Source organism: Macrotis lagotis, chromosome 4 (assembly GCF_037893015.1).
Source record: "Macrotis lagotis isolate mMagLag1 chromosome 4, bilby.v1.9.chrom.fasta, whole genome shotgun sequence".
NCBI classification, from domain to species: Eukaryota; Metazoa; Chordata; class Mammalia; order Peramelemorphia; family Peramelidae; genus Macrotis; species Macrotis lagotis.
The window spans coordinates 82160463-82183577 of NC_133661.1; the positions used below are offsets into that span (position 1 = coordinate 82160463).

At 32.8% G+C, this 23115-nt stretch overlaps 1 protein-coding gene across 4 annotated transcripts in view; it reads right to left on the bottom strand.

Annotated features, from left to right (window-relative positions):
- Positions 1 to 23115, bottom strand: part of EXOC6 (exocyst complex component 6) — a 218378-nt gene that overhangs the window by 63500 nt on the left and 131763 nt on the right. For 2 of the 4 annotated variants that reach the window (XM_074233354.1, XM_074233355.1), the window contains exons 18-19: positions 12428 to 12607; positions 395 to 424 (exon numbers count right to left, since the gene is read on the bottom strand). In XM_074233354.1, coding sequence (XP_074089455.1) covers positions 395 to 424; positions 12428 to 12607 — 210 coding nt within the window. The remainder of the gene's footprint in view (positions 1 to 394; positions 425 to 12427; positions 12608 to 23115) is intronic. The other 2 variants (XM_074233356.1, XM_074233357.1) reach the window with 1 other exon arrangement.

A 23115-nucleotide genomic window follows, 5' to 3' on the forward strand; every position in this document is an offset into this window, starting at 1 on the left:
GGACACCTCATGTTGAAACTCTATAACAAACATAAAAGCTTCTTTTATTCAATAGATGCATACTGTTATAGCTTTTTCAAGCTCAGGGTCTCCCTGAGGACGGTGCTTAATTGTTTACAGCCCTACATGTGACACTAAACCTCACATCCAAGTGGTTGCTTCAGAGGGAATTTGTTTGCAAAATAATTTTAATCATAACCTGCCTCAGCAAGTCTTAGAAACTATGTTGTGCCAATGAGTGAAAATACTACAATCCTCCACAATTCAAATATGATATCAAACAAGTTACCAAGAAAACTAAAATTTCTTTTAACAATTAAGTAGAGAAGAATAAGCCTGTAGGCGGTTCATAGTTTTTCAGTGTACATGCTTTCTTTGACTTTTATCTACTTACCGACATGGCTGCATGGTCATTGTTGTTATTCTGAGAAGGAAATCAGCAAAGCAATCAAATCAAAAAGCAAAATATATTTTAAAAAAGCAGCAGCAGTACTTATAGTAGCAAAAAGTAAAGAAATATACTAGTCTTCTGTCTTGCTATAATTTAAAAGTATAATTTAAATGTATTTCTTATAATAAAATTTCATTTACAATGAAAACAGCTATTTTTTTCTACAGGTTTTTATATAAATTTCTATATACACAAAAATTACTGAGTAATTTTTTCTTATTTTGTTTTTCTTGTTGACTAACAACAATCCCCTTAAGAATGGTTACTGAATTACAGGAAGTTAAATATCTGCTGAATGAGCACATTCAAAAAACAGAGCTCTGATGGAGTGCCTTCCTGCCAGAGAAATAAAATGCCTATTCCAGTCACAAATAACTGAAAATGTTACTGAGTATTTTTTTAGGTAGGAGAAAAAAATTAACAAAAGTCCTTCTTTCAACTTAATTATGTAATATTCTGCTTTATAAGTATCTTCCATCTGTTGGTCTTTATGTGATTATTAATGAATAAAATTTAAACAGTAAGTATAAGACAAATAAAAGCAGCGCTGGTTGCTTGATGACTAAAGGAACATAAATAAAAAAGTATGATTTTCTGTCTGTCCTTGTTAGAGAATAGACAGAAGCAGAAGTATACATAAATACTTATACACTATTGAACACATGTACATACATGCAGCTAAGATTTTTAATGACTTTCTCAATCAAAGAGAAATCAAGTCAAAGTTATGGGTAAATTTTTATAACTTCACACAGTCAAAGCATTCTGTCATTATAGATGTAACACTTAATAAGCAAGGTTGTAAAAATTATTTTGTATTTAATTGTTAAGATTCTATTTTATTTATGGAAATTTATAACAATACAAAGGTATGTATAACAAAAGCAACCAAGACCATAAAGGTAATCAAAGAATAACATAAAAATATGGACATAATATAATTGTACTTATTTATCTATCAAATATATTTTTTGATTTTTTAAGTTATTATCTAACAGGTTTTTTAAAAATGTTATTTCAGGCATTCAGTACTTAAATTTTTTAAGATTTGGGCAAACCTAAAGTAATTATGAAAATATAATGTATAAATAGCTACATGAGGGACAGCTAGGTGATGATTAGATAGACCACCAGCCCTGGAGTCAGGAGGACTTGAATTCAAATCCAGCCTCAAACATTATTAAATTACCTAGCTGTATGTCTTTGGGCAAGTCACTTAACCTCACTGCCTTACAAAAACCTAAAGAAAAAAAAAGATGAATAGCTACATGAGGTCTTCCAAAATTGGATTCATTTCTGGCTTGGCTTCACATTCCTCCCTTTATGCCTTCTGTGGTCCAATCAGATGAGAATCCTATTTGTTCTGTATCTCTGTATTTCTGTCTCTGCTTGAATGCATGTGAGACATCCCTCATACTTAGAATGAGCTTTCTTCACATCTCTGTCAGTTGAAATCCCTTGAAGATCAGTTCAGATACCACCTCCTCTATAAAGACTTCCCTGACTCTTCCCCTACCCATGACAATAATCTTTTTTCCCTTAAAGTTTCTGAGTACTTTTTCTAGATCTTCTTTGTCCCTAACACATTCTATCCTGCATTCTACTTATTTATGAATGCCCCCTTACTTATTCCCTTACTAAACTTTAGGTTATATAATTTTATATCCCCTATGTCAAACACTGTGCTTTGTCGTACATAACTTTAAGAATTGATTTTTACATAGCTCTTTAAAGTTTGCAAAGCCTTTTACATATGTTCTCTAACTTGAACCTCTCAGATATTCAAACCTTATAGGAGTATATACTCTGGTGAAAGTTGCTAAATTGTTTCTTATTTGGATACAGACTTTTGTATATGTAATCACAAAAATAATTTTGGTCTGTTTTATTCAGATGACTACTTTAAGACATATGATGCTTATTAAATATAACAAAGACATCACAAGTACTCAGATTTATTTTGCAAACTATTAACTGACCATTACACTGATATCAGCAGAATTTCCTGTATATCTATATAGTTATCTCCAATAAGTAGTTTTACAAAAATGAAAATTTTTGTACATTTTGGGATAATTATTCTTATATTTTGTACAATGTTTTGTTTTTTAAAAAAGCAGGCAAAAATTTGGAAGTTCATTCTAAACATGGGGATACCCCACATGAATGCATAGACGTAGCAAAGGGCAGGACTAGTTTAGAGAATAAATAGGAATCTATTTAGGAAGAACATAATACAGTTGGAACTAATGTGAAATAAAGCCTCATTAGAAATGAGTAATTTGTAGAGGGTTTGAATAGTTGTCCATCTATTTGCTTTGTTTTCCTTTCAAATCTATAAGTTCCTTAAAGGTAATATCTGCTTCTTTATTTGACCTCTGTGTAATAAAGATTCCTCATGGATTCCTCATAGTCATGGATTCTGAACTATACCTTTTTGGAAGTCTCTGAGAAATAGCCTGGAGTAATGGCAATAAACCATATCAAATTCACCAAAGAAAGATAAGGCAAGACAAACAGAAAGAGAATTAGAAGGCCTCTCCAAAGAGCTACTAAAACCCTAAAAGACTAGACAGATGTTAATGCAGGTATATTTAACCAGGCTTCAATGATCAGCAGGAAAAACAGCAATCCAACGAAGAGTTACTCCTACAAGCTGGCTGAAAGAAGTTTTATGTGGGAGGTCTAAAAAAAAAATGAAAAGTCCAAATGGACCAAAAAGTTCTTGATACCTTGAAGAGAGGAAAGAGTAGAACACTGTTTCCTTAGATGCCAGGGCAGTTGTACCACAATACAGAAGTTCCACATCTGGTACTTGGAGAGAAGGTAACTAATGCTAGCTGAGAAAAGAGAACTAAAGTGAAGTATAACAAAGCAAAGTTGAAGACAGTGACAAGAGCCAGGACAACTCATGCTGATTTCTAGGAGAAGAGAATAAGGATGGGAGGGCTGCCAGAAAAAGAACAAGATGCAAAGCATTAAGGAACCACAGGTTCATTTGCCAAAGAACAATCCAGGGTAGGATGAATCACTAGTACAGATTCGGGAGATAACAAAAAGTGAGGATAGTGTTTTCTCGGTTCCCTAAAGACTCAAATACAAGTCCTTTATCAAGTAAACTGTTCTACGTTTTGAAGCCTTGGAAACAATATACTCTAGTATCTCTTACGGGAGTCAGAAAAGCTATTTAATTCATCTTCCCCCATCCCTTCAGCCTCTTCTCTTTCTAACTTTCCTATTATTTCCAAGGGCATCCTTCCAGTCCCCCAGGCTCAAGACCTAAATGTCTAGTTTGAGTCTTCACTTTCTCTCACCCTGCTCCCCATAGTCAATATAGGGATAAGGTCTCTCAATTTTACCTTCCTAATATCTCTTGTATACATCTCCTCCCCTTCTGTAATAGTACCCCACTAGTACAGAGTTTCATCATCTCATATTTAGACAATTGCAATAACCTGTTGGTGGTCTCCTTGTTCAAGTTACTCCTGCCTCAAGTCCCTGTCATCAACTATGTTATTCCTGTATCATATTATGAATCCTAAAACATCAGAAGCATTTATATTAACATATAAATATACAGACACTTTCCAAAGACAAGTACAAATGACATAATTTATCATTTTGTATTAGTATGCTAATAAAAATGATTTGCTTAGGTGCAAACAAAATAATCATTTAGGAGAAACTGTTGAAATTGAGAATGCTAGTGGATGAATAGTTTTAGAATGGTATGAAATTAACTTGAGGTCAGCTTTCAAGCTTAGGTTCCAATTTTTGCCTTTTTATCCCTCAGAATCTGCTACCCTGTACAATTCTGCCTAAGTATTAACTCTGCAAAATGATGCCATCTCATTGCAATGGCTCTACTCACCCACACTATTTCTCAAACATTGCTACAGTTTAACCTAAATACAAGACAGAAATAGAGAAATCAACTAATTGTTTTCCTACTCCTAGTGATAGTAGAGCTAATCAAAGATAAAAGAAACAGAACAATCCCTACCAATTCTAATTAATGCTTCTGTTAGTTGACTTCTGGTTATATATCTTGAAGGAGAAACTGCAGAGTTTCTATAGAGGTTGGTATGGGTCATAACTAGTATATTTTCCCTGGGGTTCTTGAAACTAAGAATGATCTGGGAATAATATGTTGGGACTGAACTGGATCAACAATGAAACTGGACAAAATGATAGGACACATGAGCAATAAATAATTATTTCCCATTCACTAAGAATATCTGTAAATTTAGCATGTTACAAAGTTTTATAAACATTATAATACATCTTTGAAAAGTATTATACTTTTGTATAGGTATGATGTATAGGTCGGTCAACAAGCATTAAGTTCTTAACGTGTCAGGCACTATTATAATTACATGGAAATATAAATACAATTCTTTTAATTAGAATGATCAAGCTAGACTCCAAAGAAGGGAAAAAATTCACCTCCCCAACTTTTTCACAGACATTCCATATAACCAACAGACTCAAGATGATGGATTGGTTAATTTTTCTAAACTCCTTTCCCCCAACTCTTTTTTATTCTTTGTTTTAAAAAAGATAGATATCTGGAGAAGGGAACAGGTTTGCATATGAAATTGATATCAAAAAATATAATTTAAAATGAGAATAAAATTACTATATCCTTATTGTATGTAATAATCAAAACCAACATGTTAATGTTTTTACTTCTTAGTTCTTTTAGAGTAGAAACAAAAAGAACATGTTCTAGTCTTAGAAGTATATTTATGCTCAGACATTTAATAATTACCTAGCTGTGTGGCCTTGGGCAAGCCACTTAACCCCATTTGCCTTGCAAAAAAAACTAAAAAAAAAGTATATTTATGTTTTCAACTTAAGTCTCCTAGCACATGACTGCCAGTAGGAAGAGTGCTATACAAAGGAGTCAGGAAAAAAGATTCAAATGCTGCCATTGTAGTCAGACCTGGATTAAGTCACTTAATCTCTCCAGGTCTCTTTTGACCTCATTTGTAAAAAAGGTAGAATAATATATTATTGTATCCCAGTTTTCTGATGGCATACTTATACAGGTGATGAATAAAGGATGTTATTCTCACACTTTCCTAGTCATCAGTGAATGAAGCGCAAGGTGCTTGCTCCCATGCTTTTTTGCTTTTTAGCATGTTATTTTCTTCGATTTGGTTTCAAGGATGAAAATGGCATCAAGGTCAGCTTCTGAACTGATGGTAAACTAACTTGAAAAGTCTACAAGTCAAGACCTAAAGTGGAGGGAGAGTTTGTGTACAACTCACATATAATTGTACACTCAATGGCCTCTGAGGCTGAGATTACAAAGTATATGGAGATATACATAGGAATGATCAGGTTGAAATATATAATCAACAAGGAACTCTGAAGAGCAAAAGACATAATCAAGGAAGTGAATGAAAGGAAAAGATGAGTTATCTACTTGGCAAGACCAAGATGACATGTAAATTGGCAGAGTGTTCCAATGATACTCTTTAAATGTCAGGAGAAAGTGAAGAAGGTCTCTAGCACATTGGATGAATCCCCTGTCACAAACTTATCAGAGGGAAAAGATAAGAGCTGCATATTATGATCTGCATTGGAAGAAATTCATGAAGCAATGAGGGCAGAGACTCATTTCACTATGCTAAGCCAGTTTCTTCAGACTAGTAACCTCAGTTCTGTCCATGACAATTTCATGTATTTTATCCGGAGAAGAGCAAAGTACCATTTTCATGAATTGGTTTAAGTTTGACCTCCAGATTCAGGCTCCAAATCTTCATTCTCTATTCCTTAACACACACATTAATAATTTTACACTTACTAAGTCCAAAGAACATTATATCATTGAAGAAAGTTTCTACCAGATAAAGTAGCTCTTTAATATGCTTTTCAATCAAGTCATATAACTTGATATCTTCCATGTACTCAAGTAATAAATATGATGCCTTTGTATGATTCCATTTTTGACTTGAAAGTCATTCTCTATTCTGTTTAGGAGTAATGATAAAGAGTTTAGGCTTGGTAGACCAAAGCAGGACTAACCTTTCCCTGGAGATGTCACAATTGTTCTTGGCATTATTGTATTGGTGGTATGCTGTAAGTGTGATCATCAAATATTTAGCATCCTTATTATGCCTGGAGCTGTTTTATATATTTACAATTCTTGATTCAGCCATGATTATGGCACTAAGTTAAAAGCTTTGCAATAATCAATAAAAGTGATTAACTGTTTCAAAATGTTGAATAATCATAAAATCCATGAATTGCTCTTGACATCCCTCCTGAGATTTTTTTTGTCACAGCCTTTTACCCCTCAGTCACTATATTGTTTTCTAATGAGTGTGTGTTTGTGTGTGTACACAAGCTTGGATGACTTCTATAAGTATATGAGCATTTATATAGTCTGTATTTGGAAAGGTCATTGGAACTCCCATGATTTGGTTTTTATATCAGAGAAGCTGGCAAATTCCTTTGCTATTCTTTGATACTAACCATCATCATCATTACATCAATCATCCTCAACACAACTATCACATATCTAGTTCTTTTTATTCTTTTCAATGGAAATGGTTCCCAAGAACTTATCTTATTATTCTTTTATATTCAATATTTTATGTACAATTGCATAGATAAATAAAGTATTACTTTTTGAATATTAATATGTAAGCTCATCTTCTCTGTACACTCAATGTATTCATCATAAAAATCAAGTGGCAGACAGGAAAATAGGGATGATATGTTGTTCGTTGTAATTTTTATTTCATCCAGTAGGTCTTTATATTTTTTAAGGTTTTCATCTCATATAGTTTGGAAAAATGTGATTATTTGGAAATGGTGAAATCTATTAAAATTGCTCCTAAGTTTTTATGGATAAATGTTATACCCAAGTGATTCTGATAAGAGTTCAATCTGCAATAATAGTCTAGTTCAGGTAGAGTTTATTTGTTGAGTTCTCCAGGAGTTTTCAAGGTCCTTATTGTAATGCTACCCTTCTTGCAAGCTTCCACATACTAGTGAGATAACTTTCAGGGAAATAAGGGGTGCTCTTTATTACAGCTGGATAAAGGTATTTGTCACCAATCAGTCTGTGAAGACTATAAAGCTTCTGATGCATAATTCTAGCTACCAGGTCACATCAAGTTAGGCATTTGATAGATGCTAAATTTTTGCAGCGTGCTATGAGATGCTAAAACAGTGCCTGCCATTTCCTTATAGATGCTCCTCTAGGTGCTGTTGCTCCCTCTTCCTTAGCATCTACAGATACTGCAAACCCAGAAAAGAAAATTTCCTTCACAACTTTAGTGAAATGAATTTGACATTTTCAATTTTTTAATCAGAAATGGATTCTTTATCAATGGAAATGACAATCAAAAAGACACAACCTCTGTGTTTTATAATTGGCTCCTGGGCCTTTCTGACTTTCAGCTCAAACCTAACACATGTTTTGTCTCTCTTAGCAGAAAGTGAGCTCATCCAGCACAGTAATTGTTTATTTGTATCTCCAGTACTTTGTATATTTAGGAAATGATCTTTCAGTCCTTCATAATCTCCACTGATCTTCAAGCTCTTTAATAATAATACATCTGGGAGCGGTTAGGTGTCATAGTGGATAGAGCACCGGCCCTGAAGTCAGGAGTACCTGAGTTCAAATCCAGCCTCAGACACTTAATAATTACCTAGCCGTGTGGCCTTGGGCAAGCCACTTAACCCCATTGCCTTGCAAAAACTATAATAATAATAATAATAATAATAATAATAATAATAATAATAATAATAATACACCTGTCATTTCTGATAAGAATAAATTGTGATTTAATTGTCATCAGAAACACCTGTTTTCATATATAAATTCTGTTCACAAATTGTTAGCCAAGTTCCTGAAGTCGAACTCATGGAGGGACTCTGGATCTCATCCTTTAATACATCCAATGTGTCCAAGCCATGGTCTAAGGTCCACACACAGCCCTCAAAGCTCACTAATATGGCATGATTACATTTTATTATTTATTATTCTCATTATAGGTGACATTGCTGCAATAAATAAATATGACATTCTCTCTGTGGCCCTTGACAAGTTTTTGGTGGATCATGTGGTCCAGAAGAGCTAAACAACTAGACATCCATTGAACAATTTTCTAGGATCCCTCAAGAAGTAAAGCACTTTCAGTGACATCCATTTAAGTTCCAAAACAGGTACCTATCATCATCCTTTCCTACTATTCAATTAAAGGATGAATGTTTGTTTCAGGAATATTTCTTTTTTTTTAGATTTTGCAAGGCAATGGGGTTAAGTGGCTTGCCCAAGGCCACACGGCTAGGTAATTATTAAGTGTCTGAGGCTAAATTTGAACTCAGGTACTCCTGACTCCAAGGCCAGTGCTCTATCTACTGTGCCACCTAGCTGCCCTTCAGGAGTATTTCTTAAGTTTTTAACCTATTTATATTGTGCACTAAGAATATAAATCCTTTCCTCCTCTTTACTGAAGAAGTGGTCATCTTTCTTTAGTTGATTTGGGGAAGACCCTGTGTTTCATTTATATCATGTGTGTTTTTGTTCAAATACTTTCCATATCTATTATGACCCACTTTACAATTCTAAAGTGTACCTTAAGGTCAGTACTTTAAAATGTGCTCTTCACATTTGGATTGATTTCAGGAAGTCAGTAAGCCTGCTTCTGAATATATTCAATCCCAGCCTATTCTTTGAAAATGTTATGTTTGCTATGTCTTACCTGGAAAAGCCCAACATATTTTTAGTAATGCCTTCATTCATTGGTTTCATTTGACTTGTGATTTAAGCACAAAGCTTTCAACCTCTAGTTTTCATTAGTGTACATTAAGAATTCTATGCTCTACATAATCTTTATCAGATTACTATTCTGGGGAGGGAAGAGGGAAAGAGAAAATTTTACAAAAAATGACAATGTTGAAAACTATTTCTACGTGTAACTCAAAAAAATAAAATAGCATTAAGACTTGTTAAAAAGAATTTTATGCTCTATATTATGATCCAAGGCAATTCCAAAAGTAAAAGTATACTATCCTCCTCCAGAGAAAGAAATTACAGTTTGAATACCGACTAGAGCAGGCTATTTTTCATATCCATTTTTTCTTTTATTCAAATCTTCTTATTCAAAATAACTAATGTGAAATGCTATATACATAATTGTACTTGTAAAAATAATTTTATTCTCACAAAATATAAATAATATTTTGATATCACTAGAGAAAAGTTTCATAATATGAAGTAACTTTTTAATGTGTTTTGGTGAAGCCATCTACTTTGATATAATTGATTTATATCAAATGATTAATATGATGTTTTGTTTCATCTTGGTCTTTAATTTTGAAGTAATACTTAGTTCTTAGTTCTACTCAGTAAAGAAGATAATATTTTATTTAGGAGGGGGGAGTACTGCATTTAAGGCTAGCCAGAACCACCATAATGAGTTCTTTTTCTTCTTCCTCCTCCTCCCCCTCTTCCTCTTTTCCTCCTCCTCCTCCTCCTCCTCCTCCTCCTCCTCTACCTCTTCTTCTTCTTCTACTATTACTATTATTCCTACCTAATCTGGTCATACTCTGCAATAGGAATATTTTAGTCTACATTTATCAAAATATATACTATTTCTTTTGAAGAAAATTAGTCATCTCTAAATGATCATCTAAATGAATTATATAACATTTTACAGATAGGATGGAAAGAAAATTGGAGAACAATACACATTTAAATCATTACATAAAATTCTATTTCAGTCACTATAGCACCTAAATTAATGATTCTTCATTAGAAAACAAATCTACAAATAAGCATTTCACCAAATGATTATAAGTTAAAAAGAAAAAGTATAGCTTTCACTATTACTAATTAAAAGCACTAGAATTTTAATAGGAAATATATAATATTAAAGATTAATATGAAAGCCTATACATTAAATTATAAAAAGGAGTCATAAACAACAATGGAAATTACTTTAAAACAGCTTAAGACAACAGTCAATATTTTGCAAATAGTGGAGGATAGGAGGAAAGCAGGATAGGAGTACGTAATTACATTAGACCCTAACAGTTCCTTTCACACAAAGGCATAATATTAACTGTCTCTTCATGAAATAATTTTATTATAATCTCTTCTAATTTAGAGTCCTTTTCAGGGGTTACATTTAGAGAACATTCATTAGAATTCAATTTTTAGAACATACCATCTATGTAAAATCTTGGTTAAAAAAAGAAGCATAAATGAAAGATCTTTAATAACTAAAGGTAATTGACAAAATTGAAAGTAGACTGATGATGTATACATTTGGATAATGATGGTAACTACTGTTCAGTGAATACTTGCTCTGATACCAGAATAACCTAGCTTTATTTTATAAGGGATAAATATGCATTAGATGATTTAAAAAAAAACTACAATACATGAAAATTTAACTAAGTTCACAAGAAGTGTCATGTTATGTCAGAACAATGGTCCATTGTCTATTCTGTCTCTGACAGTGTCACCAAAAGATGTTCTCTGAGATAGCACAATTGTCCTACCATGTATCAACAGGAAAAGGTTAAATAAGGATTTATCTCAAACAACTTCTCTTAATCAGTGTTGTTGATATATTCCTACATCTATTTAAAGCCATCTTAAACGTAGTTTATTAGCACAAATAATTTCTAGTCCTTAGTCCTTTTCAGCAGATATCTTGACATTAAAGTGTGTGTGTGTGTGTGTGTGTGTGTGTGTGTGTGTGTGTGTGTGTGCGTAACATAGGTAAAAAGTTCCCCAGGTGGTAGCAGAGTGAATTTACAGTGATAAGAGGAACCAAAATTTTCAGGAAGTAATGTAACATCCTTCCTTAAAGAGTTACTAAAGCCTTGGTCAGAGCAGTTAAACCTTTGTCAATACTCTGGAGAAGTTTTCAAATTTAAAATGTCTTTAACTGACCAAGTCTTCATAAAAGTTCCTAAATTGGTGGTACTTATAAAGCAGTCTTTTAAAGGTAAAGAAAAAAATTATAATTTCACTTTCTGGAGGAAAAATATGTATAAATATATTATTTATATTTCCTGTTAATATACTCTCTTGGGATAAGAAGTTCAATAAATTTATTGGCCGTTTTTAAAAGTAGTTCTTTTTATTCTAAAATCATTTTATTCAAACTCTGAAAGTAGTTCTAGTCTTTGGGTAACAAGCTCATGCTAACCATATTTATATGCTTTATGATCTCCACATATTCAAATCAGATTCCTTCTTAAGTCATTCTCCTAAACTGGAGAATTTATCTTTTTTAATCTATGCTCAAAGAGAAGACCTTTGATCACTTTGGCTGCTCTTCTCTGGATCTTTTTCAGAGTGTAATGTTTTGGGGTGGCTAGGTGGCACAGTGGAGAGAGCACTGACCCTGGAGTCAGGAGGACCTGAGTTCAAATCTGGTCTCAGACACAAAATAACTACCTAGCTGTGTGACCTTGGGCAAATCACTTAAACTCACTGCCTTGCAAAAACCACAAAACCAAACAGACTGTAATGTCTTGTCAACCATAACAGCCAGGAACTTAAGGTACAAATCATACCATATTGTGTACTGAAGGAGAATAATGTCTTCTGTTTTATTTTTAAGTTATTCATTTATAATGCCACTCAACTTTCTGTTTGTCTTTCTGGCAAGAAAGACATTTGTTTTAATTTTTAGCAACATATTTTTTAAATTTTTAGCAACATATGTTTTTAAGATTAGTATTATGTTGTAAATGCCAAGATTTTTTAATATTCAGAATTTAAATATTTTCATTAAATCTTTTCATAAAAATAAAGTATTGAGCTGAGAGTATACAAATTGAATTAGATAGCAATAAGAAATTGGAAATGAACTGCTAAGTTATTTTAAAACAAATTAATTTCTATTCAACTCCCTCATCAAAATTCAACTCCTAATGGGATATTACTGAGAACTCAACTTTAATGAAAACAAGCCATTTAAAAATATTCATACTTACAGGCAAATGAGTAAACACTTGAAAGGTGCTTCGTAAGAAATTAATAAGATCCATTAAATATCCACTGGCTCTTCCATCTGGCTCAGACATTGTCCAATCATAGTCAGCAAGTTGAACAAATTCATCGATTTTTTGGTTGAGCTTAGTATATATTTCACCTTCGGCTGAATGTCTAGCATCCTAGTGTTAGAACATACATTGAGAGCAAAATAAATGATTAAAGAACATACAAAAAGCTTTCTTGAAATTCTAAATTTTCTTTTATTTTATCTAAATATTTCTCTATATATTTTTCTGGGGCCATATTTATTTGGAAGCAGAATAAAAATCATTAGGCATCTAGGTGGTACAGTACATAGAGAACTAGACCTAAATTCAAATCTAACCTCAGACACTTACTCGGATATGACTCATAAAAAGTCACTACCTCAGTTTTCTCCAACTATTATGAAGATAAAATAAGATAGTAAAGTGCTCTGCAAATATTAAAGCACTATATTAGCATGCTAGTCATTAATTAATTAAATCTCTATTTTATCCTTTGCCCCAATGCTTTCCCCTTTCCTCAATACTTGCTCTTCATTCACTTTTTGGCTGACATCTCATCTTAAATAATAACAGGCATGTGGATTATGTATCCTTCCTAGTTATCAACTACATCCTAAACCTTAACATTCCTATTATTACATCCATTTTTGATTCTTTTAAGGAGATAGAATAATCATCATCTAAAGAACATAAGGTAGTGGAAAGAATGATGAATTCGGAATGGGAAAAACCTGGATTAAAGTCTTGGAGTTCCATCTCTGTCCCAATCTAATTGTGTGAGCCTAGGCAAAAATACATTCTGAGTCTTAATTTCTTTATATCTAAAGTGGGAAACTGCTAAGCACAGCACAAAGCTTTTTTTTTTAAAGTTAGAAAGAACTAAATTGGGGCAGCTAGATGGCACGGTGGATAGAGCACCGACCCTGGAATCAGGAGTACCTGAGTTCAAATCCAGATTCACACACTTGATAATCACCTAGCTGTATGGCCTTGGGCAAGCCACTTAACCCCATTTGCCCTGCAAAAAAAAAAAAAAAAAACCCTAAAAAAAAACCCTAAAAAAAAAACCCTAAATGTTAAATGTGACAAAAAATAGAACTATTTAAAATTCTAATTTTGGGGCAGCCAGGTGGCGCAAGTGGATAGAGCACTGGCTCTGGAGTCAGGAGTACCTGAGTTCAAATTCGGACTCAGACACTTAATAATTATCTAGCTGTGTGGCCTTGGGCAAGTCACTTAACCCCACTGCCTTGCAAAAAAAAATAAGGGTCACACAAGTCAGAATATGTCACAAGACTTGAACTAAGTCTGACTAATACTAAGCAGTTCTTAAATAATAAAATTCTAATTTTACTTTTGCCTAATTCCAGTTCTCCTTGTTAGAGCAAACTGGGAAATGAAGAATGAACAAATTATGAGAGAATAAGTCCAAGGTAGTTGAGGAGATGGCAATAGAGAAATTAGTGACTTTTTGCTAATTCCCCAGGCTCTTTCTAACAAAATGTATCCCAAGAGTCTGAACTCAAGGATATTTTATGATAGAATCACTGTCAGCAATCTCTGAGAAATCATAAAGAATTGAAGAAATGACAAAAGATTAGAGATAAGTAAATAGTAAAATTTTCAAAAATTCTGGAAAGTACAGCTCAATAAATTTAAAGCAACAAAGTTTAAACTAAAAAAAATCAAAAATATCTTGTGAGATAAATTGTGGGTACTCAGAAAAGAAAATGATTGTCAGTAGACACCCACATATCATCATTAATAATAAATCCTAGTAACTTTACATTATTTCCTTTTTACATGAAGTAACTAAACTGGCAGATCAAGAAACTACTACAGAAATGGCATATTTTAATTTCAAGACAGTTATTATATTCTTGTATATATATATATGCATTGAACTATTAAAACTCAAAAAGTATTGATATATGATTTAGTGACAATTCAAATCTAAATCTCAATTTCTAAAGATCATATACTAATAGGGTATTATGCTTGGTGTTTTGTTTAAATTTTCTTTATAAAGTTGAGGTTTATCAAAATTTTTAGAAGATATAAAACAAAACAAGAGTCAATTCATTAGATAAGAAAAATAAGATTTAAAAGATCTTAGAGTGGAAAAATTAATTAAAGAAATATTACAATACTTCAACTCAGTAATTATTTATTTAATTATGCAAAATGATGACAGTCAAAACCCTACATTTTTAAAGCATTGTGTAAATATGGCATTTGGAAGATCATTTCAAGTAAATTCAACAGGGACTTGAATTATTAAGGCCTGTATAAACTGATTGCCTTAATTTTTATAAATTGTGCAAAAACTAAATTGGGAAGATAATTTCAACTCACTTCCCTAAGCATTTATTAAGTCTACACTATGGTTCACTATATAGAGAGACGAAGATAAAATGAAAAACTGTCTCATTTTGAAGAGTTTACATCATACTATTAAAACTTTCTAACAAATACTGTAAGGGTGTCCAAAAATGAATGGGTTGCATTCAAATGAGTTGTCTTACATCCCTATCAGATACATTCAAGCAGAGAGTAAACCAATAATGTTAAGGACATTATTATACTGCATGAGTGAATTATACATTTAACAAATATTTATAGCAGATCCAATATATGCAGAGCCCTATCCTAGGCTAGGAGGGAGATAAAAACTAAGATTAAGAATTGACTTTTTCCCTGCAGGAATTTTTCTTTTTTTTCTTTCTTTTTTTTTAAGGTTTTTGCAAGGCAAAGGGGGTTAAGTGGCTTGCCCAAGGCACACAGCTAGGTAATTATTAAGTGTCTGAGACTAGATTTGAACCCAGGTACTCCTGACTCCAAGGCCGGTGCTTTATCCACTGCACCACCTAGCCTCCCCCCTGCAGGAATTTTTAATCTAGAAGGGGAGATAAAAATATAACTATAATACAAAGTATTGTATGTTAAAAGTGTTGCAATATTCATATTATAATGGGAGTTAAAGAAATATAGATAAGAGGTCTAATGAATAATATAGAAGGCTAAGTTGGAATAGTCAACTGCTACAGAGGTGAACAAGTTAAAAACCTAGCAAAGTTCATATTATAGACACCAGAGGGGAGGGATGCATAACACAGAAAAATCTCACCCCCAGACTCCTTGAAAATCAGAATGAAACAAATAGAATTCAGTGAATGAAAGAAATAGAAGGAAAAATTAATGTAGAGCAGCTACATGATGAATATCCTATCTGGGGAAGAGATCAAGTAGAGCTATTTTAAGAATCAACAGACTTCATGGAAACCATGACCAAACAAAAATCCAATATACCTTATTTCAAGAAATCTTAAATTAAAAACTACCTAAATCCATAAGAATCAACAAACAAAATGAAAAGAGAAAAAAAATCACTATTCATCACCTGGACAAAACTCAAAATAAAAACTTCCTGCAAGTTCCTGGGAGAAACTGATCAAAGAAAAGTCTAGTAAGTAGCCAAGAAGAAAGAGTACAAGATCACACAAGACTTGACAGTAACAAATACTAACAAGAGAAACTTTTGCATTTCCAAAAAGCAAAAGAAAGAATAACTTGTGCTAAGTAAAATAATTTGGAGTGGGGGGGTGGATGGGGGGGGAATAAACCTTCAATAGAATAAAGAACTTTCAAGTATTCCTGAGGAGAAGACAAAAGCTGAGAAGAAATTATGAAATGTTAAGAATCACCAAAAAAAAAAACCCATAAAAAGTAAAAAAGACTTGACAAAGATGATTAGGTCCTTATATTCCAAAATGAGAAAAACCAAGTGTCCCTTCAAAATCCTAAGAACAAAAAGGGATTTAAGTAAGACAAATAGAGAACACAGTAATGGTCTTGTTCTGTTTTGATGGTCTTATAGAAAGAAATGGGGGGGGGGGGGGTGAAAGAACATACCACATAAGATATAAGAAAGAAAGTATTTCTCACAATTGTGGTTTTGAGGAACAGAAATAAACATAAAAGAGGCAAAAGGAATGAGTATCCCATGAGCCTCACACTCAGCTATAGTGAACAAAGGAGGATTAATCATACACACATAAAGAAGTAAGCACAGAAATATATTAGACTCAAAAGAGATACAGGACACTATAGGCAGAGAGAAGAAAGGAATTTTAAAAAGAAGGTGGAATCAGACAATAGTAAAGTGAAAAACTTCAATTTAAGAGATTAAATTAAAGAGAAAGAAAAGATCAACAAATTGGACATGAAACAAAAAAAATCAATAATAAATGAAATAATAAATAATAATAATTGAATAATTTGAATAATAAATCAAAAATCCATGACACATAGGACAACTAGGTGGCGCAGTTGGATAGAGCATTGGCCCTGGAGTCAGGAGTACCTGAGTTCAAATCCAGCCTCAGACATTTAATAATTACCACTTAACCCCATTGCCTTGCAAAAACAAAAACAAAAAAAATCCATGACACAAAACAGGAATTCTGAGTATCAAAGTATACTAAACTAAAAGCAAAAAAAAAAAAAAAAAAAAAAAAAAACTGAAGTAAAACTAAGCTATTTTTTAAGGAAATATGAAATCAGATAATCTGATTAAGAGACACAAAACTGTCACTGTCAAAAATATAAAAGGAAAATTCACAACAAATACAATTATTAAAACCTATTTTGTTCAATTGCATGCCTAAAAAACTGGTCACCTATGTGAAATGAGTATTTACAAAAATAAAAAATACTTACTTTAAATGAACAAGAAAAAGAAAAGAAAAAGAAATTGAACAAGTCATAAAAGGGAATAATGTTTAAGTAAACTGTAAAAGTAGGAAAAATTCCAGAATTCCAGGCTGCTAAAGTTTTAAATGACAGGAATTTATGATTAAAATTAGAGGTAAAAAGTCAACAAGTAAATATTCAACAAGCATTTATTATTGTTACTATCATTATTAATAGCATACTTATGCTAAACAAGGAGGATACAAAAAAAAAGCAAAAAACAGCCTCTCAGGGGCATCTAGGTGGTGTAGTGGATAGAGGATGGGCCCTGGAGTCAGAAGGACTTGAGTTCAAATCTGAACTCAGACACTTAATAATTGCCTAGCTGTGTAACTTTGGGCAAGTCACTTAACCCACTTAACACCTAACAAATAAATAAAAATTAAAAAAGAAAAAGAAAAAACAGCCTCTCCTCTTAAGGAGCTCAAAGTCAAGTGATTTCATCTGATGTGATGTCCTTCCTACTCATTCCCCAACTTTAGGAAAATCATTTTGGTTATGTAGAGAACGGGCTGGAATATGGAAAAACTGGAAGTCTATCCCATTTGCCAAATTTCTTCCTCTTCTATAAAACCTGATCATGACAAATAAAAGAGATTCATCCTCCACAGCCATGTGGCACTTAATGCATATCTCTCATGCCTGAGAAACTAATCATATGCCACCTTGTAATATAGTTATTTGTGTATTTGTGTGTATATGTGTGTGTGTATCTATTACCTACAATATTTGATTATAAGTTTAGGTGAAGGAGGCCATGTGTTCTATGTGTTTTTATCCAGGATTGTACTGAAAAATACTCAAGAAGTTCTTTGGGAAAAAATGTACATATGGCACACTTTCAAGTTTAGTCTGAATTATTAGTATTTTACCTATTGCTTTCTTAAGTCTGGACAAACAACAAAAGAATAGAAGTATATTATTTGCTGATTTCTGAGTAGTAGATACCCATACTGAAATTTAGCAACAGGGGCAACTAGGTGGCGCAGAGGATAGAGCACCAGCCCTGGAGTCAGGAGTATCTGAGTTCAAATCTGACCTCAGACACCTAATAATTACCTAGCTGTGTAGCCTTGAGGAAGCCACTTAACCCCACTGCCTTGCAAAAAAGAAAGAAAGAAAGAAAGAAAGAAAGAAAGAAAGAAAGAAAGAAAGGGAGGGAGGGAGGGGGAGAGAGAGAGAGAGAGAGAGAGAGAGAGAGAGAGAGAGAGAGAGAGAGAGAGAGAGAAAGAAAAGAGAGAAAAAATTTAGCAACAGGTTGGTTCTGACCCACCACTTTTTATATCCCTCACAACACTTAGCCAATAAATATGCATATATTTACTGAAAGATCATTCAGAATTACTATATAATATCAGGGTGACACCACTGAGTCCCTAGTCATTTTTACATGTGGATTTTAAACTAGTTATTCATGTGTTGAACAGCAACAAGAGTTAAGGAGAGTTTATTGACTTATTTATGAAAGTGTCTTTTGTGAAAAAATTAAAAGATACACATAAATTCAGATTATTTCCATTGCATCTTCTTTTTTTTAGACTTAACATTACTACCAAAGTAAAGTAGATTAATGTAGAATGAAATCAGTCACATTGCCCAGGAATTGAATGATTCTTGTAGGAAATTGCAAATTAATTATCTTTCATAATGATTCAGGTTGTCTTTTTCTCTCATTTAAAAATTAAGGTACTCTATTTGTCCTTTCCTTGCTTCTTTTTTTTTATTCTTACAAATCTATTAGAGTCATTGCAATATCCATCACTCCCTTAAGTAAAGTCTTCATTAGATATAGTAGCTTTTTACAATATTCTATGACCATGTCCCCTGTGCTGGTTTTGCTAATCTCTTATTAAAAGTGACACTAATTTTAATTAAATTACTGAGGTTGATATAATTCATTATCATGATCACAGAAGGCATTTATAGTGCTATAAGATTTGCAAAACAATACATATTTGTATGTATACATAGGATATATTATATATATATGTCTCCTGTCTTCAAGGAGTTTACAATCAAATTGGGCACAGAAGGCATATCTGACATAACAATATTTAAAAATCGCCACAGGGTTCAGATACCAGGACCAAAGTGGGCTCTCAGTTATAGTCTCTAATCCAGACCAACACCTACAAATGAATAAACAGTATGAGAATCACAGGCTCAAGAAAAGTCTATAATTCTGTTGCTCTAAAACAGCAGCATTTCCTAGTTGGCTGACAGAGACTTGGGTCCAGCAGCATTTTATTGTTACTCAAACCCAAACTCAGGTGGAAGAACTTGCTGAGCTTGGAACAAGGTCTTTCTTATATCATAGTATTTTGGGAATACTGAAACCTTACAGATTTCCAACCTAAGTTGTCTTTGAAGCCTAGATATCAAAACCCTCAACTTCCAAGAAAGCAGTGACAGGACCTGCTCAGATCTTCCCTTCTAAAAGTTACAGAATCTGGTCCTAAAATCAATTTCAAAGTCAGAAAGCTGGCTAGAAGAATGAGATAAAAAAAGAATCTCACTATAAAAAGCTATTATGGTAACAAGGATACTCAAAAAACAAATCTAAAAGAAGAAAATTATTCCAAAACATCTACAAGTCTCAGAGAAAAGACACAGATGTGGCACAAACTCAACTAGAATTCCTGAAAGAGGTGAAGAATTAACAATGCTTTTATAAATTAAATGAAAACATTGAGGAAAACAATTACAAAAGAAATTAAGGTCTTAAAATTGACTTTACAGCTTGGTACAAGAGGTAAAAACTTTAGAGCCTATCTAAAAGTCACTTATATATTTGATATATATGTGTATGTGTATGTGTGTGTATGTGTATTATTTATATGTGCTATATAATCACCACAAAATTAAATTGATTATATTTTAACAGGCATAAAATGACTACTTAAATAGAAATCATTTCAAATTAGTACAGAATAAAAGCAAAGAAAAAATTAAAAAGAGAAGACACAGAATGCAACTAAGGCAACTACAACCTGACTTACTTAAACAAACCATTGATATTTAAAATGGTAAAGGAATGAAAGAAGTGGCATCAACATAAACTCTTAAGTTTTCTAAAGAAATTTAATCAATATTACCAAAATTAGGAGACCAAAAGAGCCTAGGATCTGCCTCACCTAGTAAATCACTGATTTCTTTATCAAAATGGAGATATAGACAGACAAGGGCAATAGTGAATTAGAATATATACTCATTTAAAACTTTTATGGAAAATAATGGCAGGAGACTGAACAATATCATCTTATAAAACATTAAGGAGTGAAAAGAGTAAAAAAGAATCCTATGGTTACTGAGAGAACCCAAATAAGGAAAATCATCTCAAGAACATTTAAGGATGAAATCAGAAGCAAAGAAAGAAACTGATGAAAAATGAAAATATCTATAAAGACAGTTTAAATTTTTTTTTGGCAATTGGTGACAATAGATTTGAGTTCTATTGTCTCCACCATACTGTCTAAGGAAATAAAATGAAACAAAAACAAATAAGGTTGGAAGAGTAGTTGAACTAAATCAATTATAAACAAAAGGGGACCCATACTAACAGCAATAAAAATTTGAGAAATTGAGTAACTGACTTTCAAGATACCTGAAAAAAGAAAAGGCATCAAAGACTTGGGAAAAAAATTTCAGATACTACTGCTATTAAGAAAAAAAGCTACAAAGGAAATATAAATAACTCTCCATCTATGTACTACCTTTCCCTACAAAGGAAATCCTTGCTGAAGGATTTAGAAAGGAAGATGAAGATTTATATATAGAAAATGTCCAATAGCTCACATATTTACAATCACATCAATAACAGAAAGAGAAAATATTATCAAAAAATATTAAAGATCCTTTTGTGTTTCAGTTTACTCATAATGAAAGGCATTGACTGAGTACAGAAAAATGCCGCCCTAAAAACTCTCTTCCAAAAAAGTGTTTCCCATACATGTCAAAACTATGCAAGATTCCTTGAAAGTCCCATAACAGAAATAACCTTTATATTATGCTCTTATTTTTAATATCAACTGAGATACATAAGAGAGAGAGTTGTAATTTCACACCAAAGGTATTTGCCAAATGCTATGAAAAATGATTAACATAAATAAAAGAGAAGCTCAGTATAGAAAGTGAGGTCCTCCAGATATTCGTGTTTGTGGATAATGTGTTTTTCTAACGAAGTCCTGAAACATTTTGCTTTTTCTTTAATCAAAATGTGATCTAACTAATCACACAGAAAAAAAGCAGATAATATAAGACATCGCAAAAAGATAGTCCATATATAAATTGGACAGACATCATGCATAGACTAAAACTGAATAGGAATAGAGTGAACCAGATTGTTTTTGGGAAACTATGCAGTTCTTTCATTGACCTCACAGTTGTAACTGAAACAAAGGTCAGTAATTTTAACCATGATAGTTTTTCCAATAACGTTGTCTGATTATCAGTCACTGAATATCAGAAACACTGAGAAATTAAAGTCAGCGGTCACCCAAAGGGTAATGGAGACAAATATGATGGACTGCAACTTATTAAGCACTTACTACATACCAGGTACTATGTTAAGCATTGGGAATATAGGGGATAAAACTCAATCCTTGCTCTTAAGGAATTTTCACTGAATGAAATCAAACAACATGCATGAATCAGGAGGAGGGTACTAGTAGTCAGACAGACTAGGAAAGACCTCCAGGAAGAAGTGGGATTTGGGTTTTGAAATCAAGAAAACTAAAAGATAAGGAAGAAGAGGTAAAACATAACAATGCAGAGGACAGTGGGCCAGGAGACAAGATGTAGTGTTGTGTTTGAGGAAAAAGTAATCCAGTGGAAGAAGAGTAGAAAGGTAAAAAAGGAGTTGGTTGTGAAGAGCTTTAAAAGTAAAACAGAAGATTTGATATTTGACAATGAAGACCTGAACAAGATAAGCTGTGTATAATGTTATCAAAGAAAATATATGACTGAAAAGGGTTGACAAAGCAGGTGTAAGAGTGAAGAACAAACAAAAGAAGGCACAAATACTCAGTGGCCTCAACAGCATCAAAAGATCAAGCTATAAATCAGCCAGTAAATATACACATAAGAATATACAAAACAATAGAAGGTAATAGAGGAGGGAGAAATTAGCAATTGGGGAAAGCAGGAAAGACCTCATACAGGAGGTGGCATTGAGTTGGGCTTTCAAGAACATAAGAGATTGTAAAAGGAAGATGTGAGGAGGTAATACCTTCCAAGCTTAGCTGACCAACAGTAGAAGAGCAGAAAGAAAAGAGAAATATTGTCATGTATGAGGGACAGCAAGAAGGTCAATTTGGATTTACCACAGAGCACATGAAGGGGAATAATCTATAATGACATTAGAAAGATCAGTTAGAATGAAATTATGAAGAGTTACTTAATATAAGAGTTTGTATTGGCCTCTAGTAGCAATACAACCATGGGAGTTTATTAAGGAAGAGGAGAGACAGTAACTATATGGAGAACAGATTAAAGGTAAAAGAGATTTAAGAAGGTTGTGGCACTAGTCCACGACAGAAATGAAAAGGGTCTGAATTAGAAGGGTGAACATGTAAGAAGACATAGATAAATATAATGTTTTGAAGGTAAACTATATATGACTTGGCAACTGATTGGGTAAGAAGGTGAGAGAGTGAGAAATTGAGGATGACTCTAATTATGACTCAAACCTGGCTAGCTGGAAAGATAGTGGCTTACTTAGCAAAATAGAGAAATATGGAAGAGAATTAACTTTAGAGAAGCTTTTGAGAAAAATTAATGAATCCTGGTTTATTTATCTTCAGTTCAAAATACTTTTAGAATCTAAAGGATTTCCAGTTTAAAGTGTCCAATGGTCACTGGTATTATGGAACTGATCTTAGAAGAAGAAT